We start from the raw sequence: 18,312 nt of genomic DNA on the forward strand, positions 1-18,312 counted from the left end.
TACGGTGGCTTCCTGAATTCCCCTCTCAAAAATCTTTTCACGTTGGCACAAATGTTTTTGAAAAAAACACGAGATCATCTCATTCTTTCTCTGCTCTCTTTCCTTTCTCCCCGCACGGCTTCGAACCACGACACAGCACTAGACAAGAGCAGAGTAACCGAAACGCAGCAGAAAAGAGAAATACAAATTCGGTTTACCAAGCTGGAACGTCTCCATCGGCGGGCCAATAGACCGAGCAATGCGAGAAGTCCCCTCTAGGCCAGCTGCCAATGCACATACACACACACACACAATATAACACACACGTACACGCATGCCCCGGGTTTTCATCCGACTCTCAAGCCGGTCCGCACCAAAAAAACACACAAGAGAAACCAGGTAGCTTGTACAAAAAACGGGTCGCCAGTTTTTCTTTTAATTGTCTCTTTTAAAAACCATTTAAAAATGATAATCTCTCGGAGGGTAGGCGCGGGATTAAAAATATAATTACCATCTCCTCTCGTTTGTCCCTCCACCCACCCAAACCCCGAGCCCCCATGCCACCCAAGGGGACGTTGCCCCGGCCCTCTTCCCAGAGCTGGCCTGGAGCGTTTTGGGGTGAAAAGGGGGTGGTGGTTCTGGTATGGATTTCGTATTTTAAGGAAGAGCGCGGCGGGGTTAGGGGGTAAGGCGGCCAATCCTTTCCAGCCGAGATGGTGTGTGCTGTGTGGGTTGAGGACATGGCAGAAAACCGAGCCTCCGGGGGACAGGAATATGGAGGGTGTGTGTGTGTGTGTGTGTGTTTGGGTGTGTGGGTGTGTTTGAGGTGTGTCCGCTTCCCGGCATGCTCTCTCCTCTATGGATTAAAAAACGGCTCAAATCTCTCCCCTTCGGTTGGGAAAAGTCTGAGCAGGGCAGAAGGACAGGCGCCAAGTTAGAAAACGGTTTTTGCGTTATGGCAAGAAGAAAGGGAGAGAAAGGGCAATTTGGCTCCCCTCCAAAAAGCTCCCCCCCAATCTCTGCGGCTCCCCACAAGGCTCCCGCACGTGCCCCCCTCCGAGAACTCCCCAGCTGCAGACACCCACAGAGGAACGTGGCAGTTCACATGATTTATTTACATTTTTCCGGGAGGAGCGGCGTGCGAGAGGGGAGGCGGTACGGTCCTCCCCGGCCCTGATCGCATCGCGAGGGTCTTTCCCGCCAGCCTACGATGGTCCTGGGGGGGGGCGCGGATGTACGTCGCCAGGAGACAGGCCTGTTCTTCTGCGGCGGGCACCGTTCGGAAGATGGGAGAGACCAGGAGGAAGGCAGTGCCCGGGTTGGAGCGTGGATCTCACGGGTCGGGAGAGGAGGGAGGGGGCCTAGACAGTACTGCTGCGGAGGGGGGTTATCTGAACATCCGCTGGTGTGTCGCTTATCCCTCGCTGTCAACGGAACGTATCCCGCTGCTCTTAGTCCGTTCTCTCTGTTGTTGTGGCCACGATGGAGCCTGTCGGCGTGGCGGGGAGAGAGCGCCAGGCTTCCACCACTGGCTCTCCGCTCCCCCCTGCCGGCCCCTCCAGCGCCCCCCTCCTCAGTCACTGTCCGAGCCCACCGCCGAGGAGCCTTTCCGCTTCCGTTTCGTTGGTTTGGGTTTCGTGTCTTCCTCCTCCTATGGGCCGAGAAAGAGAGAAAGGGGGGGGGGGCGACGTTTATTGACATATTTCGAACCTGCTGGGTGTTGACAGATCTTGGAGGGCGATCAAACGAGGTTTGGTTCACTTCTAAAACTTCCAGTTCATTTATCGAGATGTTTAGGCGTTGATCAAGAAGTCCGAGAACCCTGATCAACATTCTCGATCAACAGATGAAGGTCTCGATAAATGAGTCACGAAGTCTGAGAAATATCTAAAACGGTCCGAGCATGTCTGGTTGGCAAGGAGAGGCAGGAGGGCTGAAAACTGAACGAACGGACGGATGGACGGACGACACCCGCCCGCCCTTCCTTCTTTCTACCATTAGGCCTCTCCGGCTGGGCGCTAGCTGACGTTCTTCACTTTGAGCAGAGGAACTGCAGTCCAGCGCACACAAAGGATGCCTAATCTGGCAAAGCTGGCATCACTCCCCCCCCAAAGGACTCACCGAGGCGCTGCTGGAGGCCGACTCCTCCTCGTTGTTGGCCGGCTGGGCGGCGTTCTTCCGGCTGCGGGGGCTGGAGAGGGTGGCTTTCCGCCGGCTTTTAGGGGGCTTGCTGGAGGAGTCTTCGTACTCCTCGGCCAGGGAGAAAAGGTCGCTGAACCTGTGGGGTGGGGGGGCCGAAGAGAAATCATTGATGTGATGCGAGGAGGGGTGTCAAATCATACTCCTTATTTCGGGGGTGGGGGTGACATCCATAGTGTGATGATCTCACCACCTGTCTCTCGGTCGCCCAGACAGCACCACCCAAAATGGGTGGCTTTGGATGTCTCCCCGTAAGACCATCCCTGTCTGTGGCAAGAGAGGGCACCATGATACGAACTCCCCCCCTTTCTTCTGAGCTGCTCAACAGAACTTCTATTCCACTTTGGTCTTGAGCCGAGGCCTTCCTGGCCAGTGTGCTTTTGACCCCAATCGCCTCCCCCTGCCCCCCCCCAAACGTCCGGCGAGCGCCGCGCTTACTTCATTTTGTGGGCCTCGTCGCAGCTGGCCTGGACGTGCTGCAGGGCCTGGAGGATCGGGGTTTGGCTGAAAACTGCCAAGGAAGGAAGAAGGGGAAGAAGAGAAGATCAGAAGGGAAGCCGTCTCAAGACCTATTGGGGCCTTTGGTGTGGAAAACTGGTTCCTAAAACCCACCTATGTCCTCAGGACTTGCAAAGGAGAGAAGGTCTCGCTACGAAGAAGTCAAGCCGAGGGGCTTTGTAAATATCTGCCTCCCGCAAGATTGTGATTGAAAGGCGCGCTTTTATTAGAGGCGAGCAGATCGGCTGGAGAGCTCAGTGGCTCAGGAAACTGGTTGGGGAGTCAGAGGTTATGAGTTCGAATCCCCCACGGAGCCTCCTTGGCAGGGGTTGGACTGGATGATCTAGAGAGTCCCTTCCAACTCTCCAATTCTAAAGTGACGACGAGTGTCCTTGGACTAGGTGTCCCAAAATGCTCCGGACCCCAAGACAAGGGCCCAGACAACCTGGGAGGGGAGACAGCTGTGGGGTTTTTAACACGCGACGCCATACATACAGTTCTGTTTCGTGTTGGTGAGGTTCAGGCGCAGGTTGTCTAGATGTTCCAGAATCTGTTCCAAGGTTAACTGAGCCAGTTTGCTACTGGAACTGCGTAGGCTGCAGGGAAGAGGAAAGGAAGCGAGAGCGAGAGAGAAGTTAAGACAAAGCAAGACGAGCAGACGATACTGTATTTTGATCCTCTGGACACTCTTCTTGAACTCAGAACGTTCTCCCTCCAGGAATACATGCTGGCTTTTCTCTTCCCTTCTGGTTTCCTAAAAAAAATTCAAGGGGCTAGTCCTCACTGAGGACACAGGTTTGAAGTCACACAGCGGAGAAGTAGGAAGGGACAGGAAAGGTCCACAACTGGCTTAACTGGATCAGCTCAGACGGGAGGGTCAAAAGGGAGGGTCAGGGCAAGGCAGCTGTTGGAATTAGCCAGGCGTGGGAAGGACACGGAACATGGCACGTGATGTTCATATAGTTAGGTTCTCAGAAACACCTGGTTCTGGGAGGAAAGAGGGAGATCAGGAAGGTCCTATGCCCAACAGGGCAACCGGCAGATGGGAGTTGTAGTCCAGGATGAGGACACCAGGGATCCTTCTAAGGCCACACATCTGTTACCAAGAGCCACCGAATCTGTGGCATTATTCCCTGCTGACTAAGCCATGGTAGGGAAGGGGGAACTGGTGACTTTCCAAGTCAGGCGGAACTACGACTCCCAGGACCCGCATGGACCACAAGAGCTGATGGCCTGGCTTTGATCTGTGGACTCGTCCCTCTTCCGTAGCCAAAAGAGGACACGGAGACGTTTCTTAAGTTCTTAAATAACTCCGATTCCATGCGCTTGCTCTGGGCATCGGGAGGCTGGGCTCGGTGGCTGGAGCGGTCGACCGGGCCACCGCTAGGGGGCCTACGTGATCTGTGAAAGAAGGCAGGATGAATCCTCCTCTATTTGCTAGTGGCCGAGGGCAGAGAGAGAGAGACAGATCAGGCTGAGAAACTGAAAATCTTCCCCACTCCCAGTGAAAACTCTCGCTTCTTGAAAAGCTCACCACCCTTTCCTTGAGACAAGCAGGACCTTGAGGCTCTTCTCCAAATTTCCTAAAACTGGAAGAGGAAGCAGCTCTCGCGCCCACCCACGAAGAGACGCCGAGCCTCTCGGAAAAGCAGCCCCCCCCCCGGGCCCAGATCCTCCATCCTGGAATTTTAGCTGTCAACCCTATGCCATCAACATTCGACCGATGGAGGGATCTTAAAAGCAGGGAGGGGAAAAAAGCCCTCCACGGGGGGTGGGGGGGCTAGGAATCACCAGACTATCAGAAAGGAAGGAAGGAGAAGAAGCAAATTTGAGGAACAGAGCCAATAACTAAGCATTACATGCCGGGAACCTTAACAGAACCCTCCTTATTTTACGAAATGAACCTGACTTTCATACGGAGGATAAACCAGACACCGTTTTGTCCCAGGCAACAAAAATCAAAGGATCACCTCTGTAGGGGAGACCGTGGGGATGACCCCTGTTTCTTTGAAACCCTCGCCAGTAGAAACCTAGCATCTCAGGCTTGCTTTTTTCCCTGACCTGCTGCCTTTCTAGAAGCAAAGATGTGTGTTTACCTGAAATATGTAAACGTTTCCCTGCAGTTGGAACCTAACACAAGTAGCCGCGTGGGTTTCGGGCGTTTAATAGTCTGCAGTATTACAGAAGGAACAAGTGGATTTGGTGCAGTTTTTCTAAACAGCTGTCATTCAGTTACTGTATTCCCAGTAACCTCCACCATAATCTCCTTCTGCCTCCAGAGAGTGTTCGGCTTCGATGCGATCGAAGACCGTCCTCGCTCGTCTTTCCGGCTGTCCTGGAGATTCGCCACGCTCTCCTCCAGCCCCACCTTTCAAACCCATCAGCCTTCTCCCCCCCCACATCAGCTTTCGCACCCATACCCTCATGAAGGCGAAAATTGGACTGAAAGCTAGACTAGTCTGGGAAGGGGGGGGAGTGTGTGCAGAATCTCAAAGGGGCCTGACTTTACAGTCTACAGCCTAAGCGCTGGAGAAATTTCAACCCCCTAACTCTCCTGGAGGCACAAATCGGACAGTGGGCGCGTTAAAGCAAAGGCGCCCGGACTGAGGAAGTGAAGGAACTGCCTGGATCCTCTCCGTTCCCTTTCTCTGCCTGCTCGCCGGCCGCCACAAATCTACCCCGGTTCCTCCCCCCCCCAGCCCCCAAGCCGCCAACTCACCTTTGGCGCTTCCGAGGCAGGCTGTTGTTCTTGATCAGAAGCGACTTGATGTGCTCGGCCAAGAGGTCATCATACTTAAGGCACCAGTGCCGGAGGATGCTGGTGGTAAACTGGTCATCCGGGTGGCAAGGCCGGCTCAGCACCATCTTCACCATCTCTTCGCTGGGCCTGCGGCAGGGCGAGACACACACACACTGTTGAAGAGAGCAACTTTTCAGGCAACAGAGCGAGGTTATTGCACATCCCCCAGAGACTGAGAGAAACAGCTTTTAAAGGCGATCGGTTTCCTAAAACGGGCGCCAGGATGAGGAGGGCGTCATCAGCTGAGCCAAATTGCCACGGATTCAAAACTTTCCGGTGTGTGTGTGAGTTTCGGACTAGAACGGCCTTGAACGGGCACCTGCGGACCTCCTGGAACCTCTTGAAAGACCCCGTTCGATCGTGTCTGAGTGACGAACACGGTTCCTTCGCCTCCCCATCCACTGCTATTTTGAGACCCGGTGGATGTGTTATGGCTTGCGCGTTAACTGCCGTTGAGCCCTGGATGGCTTTCTTCTCCGGCTCTAAGCTATTTTCAGGATATATGTAGCCCCTTGGGACTCCGGAAAGACTGGACGATCGTTCCCGGAGATGGTTTGTGCCCCGATACGCCAACCCTCTCCAGCTCGTAGCAGATGGTTCTTGTTATGTTTTGTTCGCTGATCGTAACCGTGTGGCCTAATTCACCTGAATCGGTGCCCCTTATTAAACCAGGAGCGCCAATATTTGAGAGCCACTCCATGCACCAGTTATGGGCACCCCAAAAACTGCCACTTCTGTGTCCATCAGCACCCATATTCTGCATTTAGACGTTGTCTTTTCCCTCCCTTGTTTAGGGTTAGCCAACCACACCTCCCCGGTAACAAGAAACGCGGCTGTTTTCTCTTCACGGCTGATTTTTATCCACCAAAGATCGGCACCAGGTCCCTCTCGATGCCATTGCAAAAAATCCATTCCAACCTCCCCTTTCGCGTGAGTTCGGACCCAAAGGAGGTCAAAGTCTGTTTCTGGAAGTTATGAGGACTAGCAACTTAAAAAGGGAAATGACATAAAATAGAGAAAAGCATCTCGGGGAGCTTAAGGGTAAAACAGAAAGCTGCGTCCCACAGAGGTGTGAATAATAGATACAGTCCTGCTTAAAACCGTCCCCTTTTTCTCGCCCCTGCTCCCCATACGATTTGGCCTGGAATGCTGACAGCTTTTCCCCTAAGGCTATTCTGCAACTCTGACGCCAGCCACCGGTTCAGATAAAAAATGCAGGAAAAACTCGAATACGTACTTCTCCCGCCTCAGTTGGAGCAGCAAGCAGGAAAGCGCCTCAGGGTGTTCTGTAACAGAAAGCAAGGTTCATTAGTGGGGGGCTTCGTTAAGTTATTACTTTTTTTAAAAAAAAGAGAGAAAGTGCCATTTATTTCCAGGGCACCGGCAGAGAGAGACGACGCCGTCCTCTCCTGTGAAAGCTGCTGAAATCGGGATGCGGCTCGGAAGACAGCAGAGCCCTGAAGGTTTCACGATGCGAAGCGTAAGAACAAGAGAGAAAACTAGCCTGTGTCAGCTGGAATCCTTTCCTGACTGCTCAGCTTTCTGCTTGCAGGGAGAAAGAGTTTGTGCACGAGAGAATGACAGGCTAAAAAAGCTACTCTCGGGAGCTCTCTGCCATGGGTTGCGCTGGCTGAAAGATTTCTGGGTGTAATTTCCCCAGGTTACGTACAAAGAGAAACATTCAGATCTGGTTAATGGGGCCACACTGCATCAGATGCGAGCCTCAGATGTAATTTTTCATGTCGACGGACATGAAAAACGAGCACCCGCAGGCAGAAAGCTAGCATCTGACCCATCACCTTGACATGCTGGAGCTCTACAGGAGGGGAGGATTTAATTTCTTCATGATCTGGGGCTGTATTTTGCTCCCCAGTCCAGGGAGGCGTTTTTATTGAAGCAGCAGGCGCTCGGCCATTGTCTGAAAAATCAGATTTAAGTGGGCAAAGGTTGCAGAAATGAACCGCCGTGCTCCTTTAATGCCTTCTGCCTTTGAAACAAGAATCAGTGGGGCAGAGTGGCTTTGGGACTCTGGCGGACCCGGGTTCAAATCCCCGCAGAGAACCTAAAAATTCCATCGGCGAGCTTAAGCTCTTCTCTCGCACGGTCCGAATGACCTCATGGGGCTGTTTGGTGTAGAAGGGCATACCCCTGCTGGAGATCTTTGGAAACATGTGGGATACGGATATAATAAATAAACCGATAAGAATAAATGAATGAATGGGACATCACGAAGACCCACCTATGCTCTAACTGGGCACAGACCCACCTGAATGAATAATTCTTTAAAGTACCCCATTCTTATACCTCACCTTTATACTTGAGATGCTGAAGGATGGGGATGATGGTCTCCAGAGGTATATTATGGGCCAGGAAAAGTTGCCAGGTGCCGTACTGCTCAAACGTCTCCCACTCCAAGCTCTGAACTGAAGGTGTGCAAAGAGGGGGGAAGGAAAAGAGGGTCATCAGAAACTATGAACGAGAAACACGGAGAGAGCGGGGGGGGGGAGATGAATTGCAACAACACCACGCCCCCAATGCAGGCATGATTCTCCTGCAGGTTGGGATGGAGAGGGTTTGAAGTTTAAAAATAATTATGGAAAGTTTTTGGCTGGCCTGCAAAAAGCAGCCGGGGAGACTATAGGTGGCCTGCAGACCTCTGAATTAGTCAGTCAGTCAGTCTATCGATCGATCTATCTTCCTTCCTTCCTTCCCTCCCTTCCATCCATCCATCCATCTTTTAAAATATATACAGTGGTGCCTTGCATAACGAGCGCACCGTTTAACGACGAATCCGCATAGCGATCTTTTTTTTTTTTAGATCGCTAATGCGATCACATTGCGATGTTTTAATGGGCAAAACATTGCATTACGATGATCGGTAAGCGTTGGCAGGACCGATAGCATCAAGAGGACATCAAGAGAAGCTGCCCTTGAAATGGTTCCCTGTCCAATTTTTGTTTTGAGCCTTTGCTTAAAGACTGTTTTGTCTAATTCCTCGAGGAGCGAGACGGCTGGGTACCACCCAAATCACACACCCTCGAGCCGGCAAGACCGGACGGGAGAGCAGAGGGAGGATTCAAGCAATCCGGAGAGGATTCAAGTGATCCCCACTTCCCCACCTCCAACCCCACCCTCTGGCCGATCCCTCGCCTGCCGAAACCCCAACTCACTCAAAATGTTCAGTACCGAGTCCTTCCGAAACATCACCAGGTTGCCCATTATGACGTGGCAGACCAACTCCTGAAGCTGTGGAGGAAGAGCGGGAATCTGTGAGGTGGCCCCCGAGGGGCACGGCCGGCGGCCAAAGAAGGCTGGTCGGGAGTTCGAATCCCACCCACCCCCAATCCTGCCTCCTTGACACGGGCCAGACCGGATGATCTCTAAGGTCCCTTTCCAGCTCGGTCGTTTCGAGAGGATGACGCCGATGACGCCGTGAGCTTCGGGCAAAAGCCAGGCTCAGGGATCGGCTTCATAAACGCAGGCAAATCCCAACCCAGAAAGAGGCTTTTCTCTCCCTCTTTTCTTCCCCGCAGGTGGGTCTTACCTGAGCGGAGTCGATGACGGCCACGATCATGTTCAAAAGCTCCCCACTCCGCAGAGTTTCGTCTGGAAACTGAAGCCGAGAGGGCAGGCATTTAGAGGAAGGTGTTAAGAACAGACACACACACACACGTCCCTCGATGGAGGGACGCCCCCAGCCACTCGGAGCAGGAATGCAAAGTTCTGGTCCCGTGTCAGCCGGGTTTACACGTAACCAGCAGATCCCATTTTCAGAAAGGATCTAAGGGATCACCTCATGTCAGCCCGGCACCCTTTCTTTGGCTATTTCCACCGCAGGCGGCTGTTTGTTTAAAATCCACTCCCTTGCATGTAGAAACCTAGTCAATAAGGGAAAGGAGGCTTCGCTTCCTTCTTCACCTGGCAGAGGAATTAGATTTCTACTTCCGGGGAAATGTTATACAAATAATCTGTTTAAAAAACCCAGCATGCACGCACAACGTGCGCGCGCGCACACACACAAAAAACACACACCCCATCCAACCATCACAAACTTGTGTTGCCCTTTCAAGCGGTCTCAGCGACCTCTTGCTTTCATGTTGCTGAACAGAACAACAAAATATATATTTTTTTTATTGTGCATCGCCATGAATTATGTGGGACCCGCCAAGCATCTGCCTTCGTACTGGTCTGATAACAAGAATTTTATTTATGTGTGCCTTTCCGCCAGGAGGTAGCTAACGGGACTTGTTTACCTGTTTTCTATTCCTTTCTTCCACCCCCTCGGTCCTTCGCCTTCCTGGGCTAATGGAGAGTTTACTGACTATTTTATCGGCCGCATACATTCCTGGCCTTCTGAGATTTATAAAGCCTTGGACAAAGTTTCCTTTATTTATCGCACTACTCAAAGAAGGCAAGTCACCCAAGGTGGATACGGTGACATACCCTTGGTCTCACGAGGCCTGGGTTCGAATCCCCGCAGAACCCACAGAGACGCACGGAGTTCTTTTTAAAAAGAAAAACGGGATAAAAATATTTTAAATAAATAAGCTGGAAGGCGAAACTGGTAAAAACCACTCCTTAAAGGTCTCCCCAACCCGGAAAACCTTATTAAGTGGGTTAATGAGCAGCATCTAATAGATCTTAACTCAAAGGATGCATAAGCAAAGAACCAATATCTGGCAGTAAGCTCTCGTTGATCCTGCACGCACGCACCACATACGGCCCGTACCGTCTTCCACCGAGCCTTGGAACAACGGGCTACGAGTTCAAATCCTGAAGCATGCTCAGAAAAGCAGAAAAAACACCATCTCCTTCCGGGTAGAGATGTGATCGCTTGGATGGGGGTGATCTTAGCCCGCCCCTTATGTCCGGCAGGGGGAGCCAGAGGACCAGCGTGGCCGGCTGGTCGGAAGTGGGCCGGCCGGCTCCCCTAACGCTCCCTGATGGCGAAACAGAGAAGAGGATCCAAAGCCAGCTCCAATTTGTTCCTTGGTGGTTCCCGCGGCCAAAAGCACAGGGAACATCTGGCACCCCGCTACGGCGCGCCAAATGAGAAGCACGCCCGTTAACAGCGAATATAATGAACACCAGCCCTGGCTCACACTGAAATCCTGGCGCTTTGGGGCTCCCTCCCGTCGCAAGCTATGCAGGTTCTTTCTGCGGATAATTTCGGGCTTCACGGAGAGGGAGGCGAGACGGCAGCGCGCCCAGAATTGCTCGATTCCCCCTTCCGTACCTTCATGGCGGGGCCAGGGATGCGAGGGACGCAAAATGTGCCAAAAATTCAATGTGCAAGAATCAGGATTCTGCTGGGGTTTTTTCCCTGCCCCATGGCAGTTTGGGGGTCTCCCCCTCCCAGGGCTTGCAGGTGCCCCCTAGCTGGCTAAAGGCTCTGGATTTCGGGCTTGAGCCTCGGAGGTGGGCCTGCTCGCCGGGAATCGGCTACCCTGGCTTCGTAGAATCATAAAATCAAAGAATGATGGAGCGTCAAGGGGCCTCGAAGGCCATCCGGTCCATCCCCCCCCCCCCCGCTCAAGGCAGGAACCCAAATCAAAACAGATCGACAGGGGGTTGGTCCAAGTTTTCTCTTGGAGGCCTCTCCAGCGCCGGAGCGCTCACCGCCCTCCGCGGCCGCTGTTTCCATTGTCGTACCGCTCTAACAGTTGAGAAGTTTTTCCTGATCTTCAGCCTAAATCTGGCTTCTGGTATTTCGAGCCCATCATTACGTGGCCCGCTCTTGCGGAGGGTGGAGAACAGATCCTGCCCCCTCCTCTGAACAGGTGATACAGATTCCCACACCCGAACAGTCGGGCCAAAGAGGAAGGCGTGCGAAACGGCAGGGCCAAAAGGACTCCTGCAAAATGCAGCCGCACCCCATCCACACACACACACACACACACACACACACACACACACACACACGGCAAGGCCCCAAGAGCGAGGGAAGCTGCCCAACGTCTCCTGAAATCTCCCGGCTTGGAAGGGAGGTCACGTCCGCCTCCCCGGAGCCTGGCCACATCCAGCGAGGACTCCGGATTTGCGAGCCATATGGGATCGTTCAGAAGGCATCGGAGAAAAGCACACAGAGGAGGCCGGGAAGGGAAAGAAATGCTTCTGGAAAGAGGACACAGGGAGGGAGGGAGGCCAGGAAGAGGCAAAAGCCACCGGCGCAGCCCTCAGGACCTCCCGCAAGCATACGGCTACAGTGTGGCTTCACGTCATTTGCCCTCTCGGCGCGCCAGTCTTCTCAGCCTCCAAAGAGGCGACGTTCATGCACTGCTGGGTACATTACAGCCCCCGCCAGATGTGGCTGGACTACACGACACGGCCAAGAAAGTCTGGACTCTCTCTCTCTCTCACACACACACACACACACACACACACACAGAGGCTCCAATCACTCCTCTTTCTGGGCCTCACCTCGGTGTATATGGAAGGCGTGAGGTAGCAAAGGAGCCGGACATCATCCTCCTGGCAGGCCTTCATGTCCATCATCAGGCAGGTGTGCAGGTCCCCCAGCTGCGTGGCTTGGGCGAAGGACTCGTAGAGGTTCATCTTCCCAGCCGCCGCTTTGCTTCAAAGGGGAAGGTCGGGTGAGCCGAAGAGCCGGACGACAACTCCCATCAGCCCCAGCCTAGGACGGAGGGACGCTGGGTCCAACCCAAGGAGGGCGTCCGAAAAGAGGGCCGAAAGAAGGCGGGCGGGCAGCTGGATCCCGATCCTCCCCCCCACACACAAAGCCGCTCCGGGCTCCTTCTGACCTCACCTGGCTTTTAGATAGTAGAGGAGGTGGTAGCCGATCTTCGGCTGCTTCTGGTACAGCTCGGATAAGAGGTCGAGCAACACCGAGAAGCTGCTGTTCTCCTCTTGCATCTGGCAAAGGTTTCTGGAAGGGGATGGAGGCAGAGAGAGGGCGGGGGGGGATGAAACGCAGGCACAACCCCCCAGCGGATTTGACACTTACACCCTTTCCTCTCGGCCACAAGGATCCAGCCGGTTTCGCCCTCCCCAGCCCCTTCTTCCTGGCGGGCTGGGGGTCAACGCTGGAGGAGGATGGGAGCGGAGAGGACTTCCCTCCCCCTGGCTCCAGGGACCACCCGGGGGGGGGGCTGTGAGAAAGCACAGGACCTACCTAAATATTAGGTAAAGCGGCTTCCCCACCGACTCCTCCAGTGACCTGCGTGCCAGAACAGAAAAGACAGTGAGAAAAAAAAATTAAATCAGGGGATTGGAGTAAGAGCTTGGGACTTGCTTTGGGACTACAAGGCTCATCGTCCCCCACCCCCACCAGCGTGGAATCTGGGACCCAGCATCACTTGGATGGCCAGGCCAGGCCCGCCTCGGCGAAGAAAGCATCTTCTCGTCCTCGTGGCACATCCCCACGATCTCAGCCCACAACCATGGGAACAGCGTCAGACTAGGACCCCAGAGACCCGAGTTCGAATCTCTGCCTGGCTAGGGAAAAATCACCGGGGCAGAGGCGGGAAACGGCTCCTCGAGAGTCACAGCTGCCTCAAAAGCTCTCTCGGAGACACTCGAAATTGGAAATAATAGCAAAGAACAGCTTCAATTCCTTCAATGTAAGAAATCCACTCAGGCCTCTTTCCAGAGAAGGGGAGACTCTGAAACAGCCAGGAACGAGGCGAGGCGGATCCCCACCATCCTCTTCCCAACCGCACTTACTCTTCCGTGATTTCTTCCGGCAGGACCTCCCCGCGGAAGTGGGCCTTGAAAAGCTCCTGCAGGCAGGACGCGAGGACCGAGAGCTGCTCCTGGTCAAAATCCTCCTGCAGAAGGGTTTTTTTGGGGTAGGAAAAAGAATACAATGTGGGATTTTGTGCTGAGAAAGGCAACACGTTGAGAGAGCGAATGCAGGGGAAACGCAGCTCCTTGGGGGACTATAGCCCCCAGAATCCCCAAGCCCACATGATGGGAGTTGTAGTTCCCAGGAAACACACTGCCACTCCCACCATTTTGGGGGAGTTTTGCTTTTATTTTTGGAAAAAAACAGGGCTGGCGTGAAAACTGCTACAGGAAAATGAAAAGAGGCAGGGTGACCGTCCATCGGCACGCTCAAACAAAAAGCGGCTGTTGGTGATTGACCAAATTCACGCCCGACGTTGATTTATCTTCCAGTTAAAAGCTTGTAGGCCTTCTCTTAATTAAAACGGGTCTTCCAGCAGAATTTTAGGGAAGGGAAAAAGACAGACAAGGGAGAAGTGGGTGGCCGGCTCCTGGACCACATCTGCTCGGTTCCCTCCATCCCCTCCCGCTTTGGCATCCTTAAATGTCAGCCCAGAGATCCTGGGGTCCAGGGAGCGATCTTTAGCAATCCAGATGTTGCCATTCCCAACTTCCAACGAGGCTCAAAAGGAGAGAGGTTCTGGAAGTCCAGGAAACCCAGATTTGACCCATTTTGGCTGGAGGTTTGCCGAAAGGGACTCCCTCCTTCCGAAAGCCGGCCAGGGAAATGTTAAACCGGTAGAAGAGGGGACACACTTGGTGGGGGACGGGTGCACATGTTTAGGGTCCCCCCAGGGGTCGTATGTGTCTGACTGGCTTCGCTTGGCCCATCCTTGCTGGAAAGGGTCAGCATGCTTCCTGCAAAGCCCACTGAGCGAGCATCCCTCTCTCTCTCTCGGCCAGGAGCCGGGCATCAAGCGTTTCGGGGACTCGGCTGCATTACCTCCAGAACCTGGTCCACAATTTCCTGCATGACCTCACACTGGGCTTCAGTATCGCTGCAGAGAAAGGAGAGGGGAAAAAAAAGAGGAAATCCATATTAAGAAGGCAAGAAAGGAAAGCAGCAGGGAGGGAGGCAAGAAGCCCCCCTCCGAAAGGCCTCTGTAGTCTTGCGCACTTCCAGAAGCCTTTTTTTTGGGGGGGGGGAGGGTTGTCTCCTGCTGGCAAAAAAAAAACTGGACCACGCTTTTATTTTATCTATTTGTTATTTTGTTTTCTTATTCGTAGGAAGGGTGAGAAGCACTCCGAGGGGACCCTTTCCCGGGGGAAATTCCTAAGATGCAGGCCAGCCAGGAAGGCGTCGGAAAAAAGGAAGGATCCAGCCAGGCCTTACGACTACTTTGCTCGTTGCATCATAGATCCCACCATCCCCCCCCCAAGCTGGCGTAGTTGTGATTCTCTTTGGGACTCTGTAACACCCCCCCCCCCAAAAAAATAAGCTATTTTCAAAGGTTCCAGATCCGACCTCTTCTAAGCAAAAAAACCGAGCACCCTTTCTCCATGTGCCCTTCCCACTCTGGCGTTGGGTTTCTTCCCCCGCTTCCCCTGGAGGCTGGCTGTATTATCTTAGGGTCCAAACACGCTCCCCCTCTTCGCCATACCCAAGCACGCCGCTCCCCTGGGAGTTCCTGATCACACCTCTTCTCCTGGAAAGGCCCACTTTGCAGGGCTGTCGTGACACTAAAGAGCTAAAGAACGTACCCCTAGCACAGGCGTCCGGTGGCAAGGAAGGGATCCAGACAGCCATTGAAAAAGAAAATTTAAAAAACGCCGCAACGGGTGGCGGGAAGACCAGAACGAGGAGAGACACGGGAGAATGGCAGAGACGGGCCCAGCCACGTGGGGAGAAAATAAAGCTTGGGACTTTAAAACACAACATTTCGTCCCATCCTGGCAAAAGGGGCAGTGAAAGAAAGCAGGGTATTTATACTCATGGGGAGAAAAGGCAATTTTTTTGGAGATGCCTTTTGCGGTAGAGGCCTCTCCTGAAATGCTTCTCGCGGTAGAGGCCTCTCCGGAGTTCCCCTGGTGGGAAACCATACCAACCTTCCCTTCTGCAGCAGAAGGACTTTATCCTTCAAGGACTCATCCAGTTGGTCCAGGAAGGGCGTGATGTCCACTGGCTCTTCCAACACAGCCTCCTTGATCGGATGGAACCGGAATTCCCTCTTTTTCCCTGCAGCGAAAGGGAGAAAAACCAACCGGAGTAGATTCAGAGACCAAAAGCAAACACACACTGAGGGGGGAAGGAGTCACCCTAAAATATACCTTTTAGAAAACAGCCTGCATTCAGCAGGTTCCACCAGGCAGAACTTGGAAAGTTAGTTCTTTGAAAGTAACTTATGAAAGCAATTATGACGTGTTCCTTGTTAACGCTACAGAAAGAACGTTAATTCTGTTCACGATGTTGTTTTTCACTGGTAAGCTTTCTAAAAAACCCTGTGGTCCCAAAAAGGAGTTAGTTAGGTTTGGGGGATCATTAAAAAAAAAAGTCAAACCATGATTAGTTCTAACCCTGGTTAAACTGTGGTTAGACGGTTAGATCTAACCATGGTTAAAACAGCTACATCTAACCGTGGTTAAGTGCTAAAACAAACATCAAAGACACAAGCTAACCATGGTTAAACAATTAGAGGTAATCATGGTTAAAAGGTTGGAGCTAACCATAGTTAAACAGTTAGCGCTAATGGTGGTGAAGCAGATAGGGCTAACTGTGGTTGAATGGTCTGAACTAACATTGGGTAAAAGCACCAAAAACAGGTGCCCAAAACACAAGCCAACCAAGGGTCAACAGTTACAGCTAACCATGGTTAAACAGTTATAACTAACCATAGTTAAGCATGAAAAACAGGCCAAGAGCAATCTCGTGTCTCTCTGGGCCAGCAACGCTCTCAGACTCTTCACCTTTGCTGTTGAGGTCCTCTTCATCATCATCACTGAACGCCGCCTCCGCATGGTCGTAGCAGCTGTCCTCTTTGTCCGACGTGTGATTGTCCATCTCCATGGCAATGGGCTCCTCGATTTTGACTGCAAGGAGCAAGGGGGAGGGGGAGTGGAAATGCAGAGAGGAAGAAGGAACGAGCTCGCCGGGAGCTTTCCTCCTGTGAGCCAAGGCCAAAACTGGGATGGCTCTTGTGGTGGGCCATCATCCTCACCTGGTGCTACATGGACCACCTGGATGGAGATGGACCGAGAGAGAGGAGGCAGTCTCGCTTAAGGGGGTTGTTTGGGCCTCATGTGAGTGACCTCCACTGGCCCAGCTAAGGTTCTCACACCTTTGGAAGGTCGGGCTACTTCTGAGCGGCCCCCTATAAGCCACCTCGCGGGCCAAAGCAAGGAGGGCTATCCGGTCTCCATCTCCATGCCCCGGACGACCTAGGTTGAGAGCTTTACCTTCTACGGGAGGGGAGGGCGAACTGCAGAACTCTGGGAATTTCTCTCTTAGTATGGCTCTGAGCTCCTTGTCCAGCTTGGGATTGTCAAAGAGAGGAGCGAGGTGCCTGCGGGGAAGGAAAAGAGACAGGATAAACACACAGGTGGACGATGACCGAGTTTCTCTAAGGCCGTGAACTCTCGTCCAGCAGTTCTCAACATTCCAGGTTTTCGGACAACTCCCAGAAGTCCCTGTGAGTGTGGGCTACAGGATTGTGGGAATTGGAGTCCCAAATGTCTGGGGAACCGCTATTCAGATCTGCGAAGGGTTGTGTTGCTGGCTGGAAAGCCTGCTTTTTATCTATCGGGGAGATGGGGGGACGGCCCCACACACATTTATGATTTTCTTAAACTGTAGCTTTTTTAGGTCAGGGGAGATACTTGGCCTCCAAGAGGCAGCTGGAAAGGCTTCTGAGTTCTGCGTGCCGCTTAGCCAGGGACCGGCAGGGTGGCTTATTGGGCAGCTGGCCAGAGTTCTGGGAGCAAAAGCATTTCTGGAAGGGGGAATGACATCCTGAGTTTGGCCAGCATCTCCCCTAGAGAAGAGTAGCAACCATAGGCCATCAGAAAGTGAAAAGACGTTTCCAGCATAGACTCCTCGCTGAGAGTGTGTATTCACAAAGCCGGAGGGGAACCAGTGGCTGGAAGAAAGGAAAGGGGAGGGAGGAAAGGCCTGTAATCCCTTACGCCAAGACTCGCTTCTCCACAATGTGGGTGAGGGAGTTGAAGACGCCCTGCCGCACGTGAGTCTCCAGAGCGGGGTAAAAATTCGGGACGATCTGAAATGGAAAAGAGGAATATATGAGAGAGAGAGAGAGAGAGGAGCCTGCTTTTATGATTTCGTTGGTTCAGAATGGCTGAACTATTGGCTCCAGGCCTCGGAGACTGGGAGACGAAAGCAGATTGCCCACCGACCCACTGGGACGACACCAGGGCATGCCACCCACCCCACCCCGGAAGTCTTACCCGACACATGAAGTCCAGAAGGGTGGCGGTGATGGCCGGGTGGGGTTTCATGGAATGATGCATGACCAAGATGGCAGGTTCTGGAGTGGGGGAAAAGACGTTCCTGTTATCTTTAAGAAAGAAAGAGTGAGGGAGGAAGGAAGGAAGGAAGGGCCGAAGGAACAAAAGTTGCCATACCGATGTTCATGATACTGTCCTTCTCGGGGCTGAAGAAAAGCCAGTCGTAAAACAAGGCCAGCTTGGCATTTGACGCAGCCACATTGGACTGGGGAGAGGAGGAAAACAGAAAGAGAGGATGAATTAAAACACAGCCACGGATCTTCTGAGGCTCAGGCCAGCCCACTCGGCAGCAGCGCCAGGCCTGGGTTCCAGAGACGAATTCTCTCCGTAGCCACCCGGAAAGGCAGGAGATGCTTCGAAAGGCTTGCCAGACTGTCTCGTTCCCCTGCATAGCCACCAGCTTCCAGCTGCCCGAGATTCAACATCGTACGGGTTGTTCTACCTCCTCTAGCTGAGATGACTTGAGGTCCTGGGTTCTGGAAACAGCAATCAGCCTCCCGCTAAGGCAGCCTCCGAGGCCATAGGGAGACCCATGTAGGCATCTCTGTATTTCCTTAGATTTTACAACGAAACACCGGTGGCTGTAGCCCAGCAGGCTTACAAGAAGACCTGAATTTACCACTGAAGGCTCTCCA

At 53.1% G+C, this 18,312-nt stretch overlaps 1 protein-coding gene across 1 annotated transcript in view; it reads right to left on the reverse strand.

Moving 5' to 3' along the window:
* Nucleotides 1-379: 379 nt before the first annotated feature.
* The window catches only part of INTS3 (integrator complex subunit 3), a 39,459-nt gene continuing 21,526 nt past the window's right edge, over nt 380-18,312 (reverse strand). The window contains exons 11-30 of the mRNA XM_072983761.2: nt 17,795-17,882; nt 17,618-17,697; nt 17,339-17,430; nt 16,613-16,719; nt 16,124-16,246; nt 15,266-15,395; nt 14,163-14,217; nt 13,160-13,263; nt 12,609-12,653; nt 12,243-12,362; nt 11,897-12,050; nt 9,021-9,089; nt 8,647-8,722; nt 7,786-7,899; nt 6,714-6,762; nt 5,396-5,563; nt 3,172-3,272; nt 2,617-2,689; nt 2,101-2,257; nt 380-1,630 (exon numbers count right to left, since the gene is read on the reverse strand). Of these exons, the coding sequence (XP_072839862.2) occupies nt 1,553-1,630; nt 2,101-2,257; nt 2,617-2,689; nt 3,172-3,272; nt 5,396-5,563; nt 6,714-6,762; nt 7,786-7,899; nt 8,647-8,722; nt 9,021-9,089; nt 11,897-12,050; nt 12,243-12,362; nt 12,609-12,653; nt 13,160-13,263; nt 14,163-14,217; nt 15,266-15,395; nt 16,124-16,246; nt 16,613-16,719; nt 17,339-17,430; nt 17,618-17,697; nt 17,795-17,882 (1,983 nt within the window). The 3' untranslated portion in view covers nt 380-1,552. The remainder of the gene's footprint in view (nt 1,631-2,100; nt 2,258-2,616; nt 2,690-3,171; nt 3,273-5,395; nt 5,564-6,713; nt 6,763-7,785; nt 7,900-8,646; nt 8,723-9,020; nt 9,090-11,896; nt 12,051-12,242; nt 12,363-12,608; nt 12,654-13,159; nt 13,264-14,162; nt 14,218-15,265; nt 15,396-16,123; nt 16,247-16,612; nt 16,720-17,338; nt 17,431-17,617; nt 17,698-17,794; nt 17,883-18,312) is intronic.

The sequence above is a fragment of the Pogona vitticeps genome, chromosome 15, assembly GCF_051106095.1.
Source record: "Pogona vitticeps strain Pit_001003342236 chromosome 15, PviZW2.1, whole genome shotgun sequence".
NCBI classification, from domain to species: Eukaryota; Metazoa; Chordata; class Lepidosauria; order Squamata; family Agamidae; genus Pogona; species Pogona vitticeps.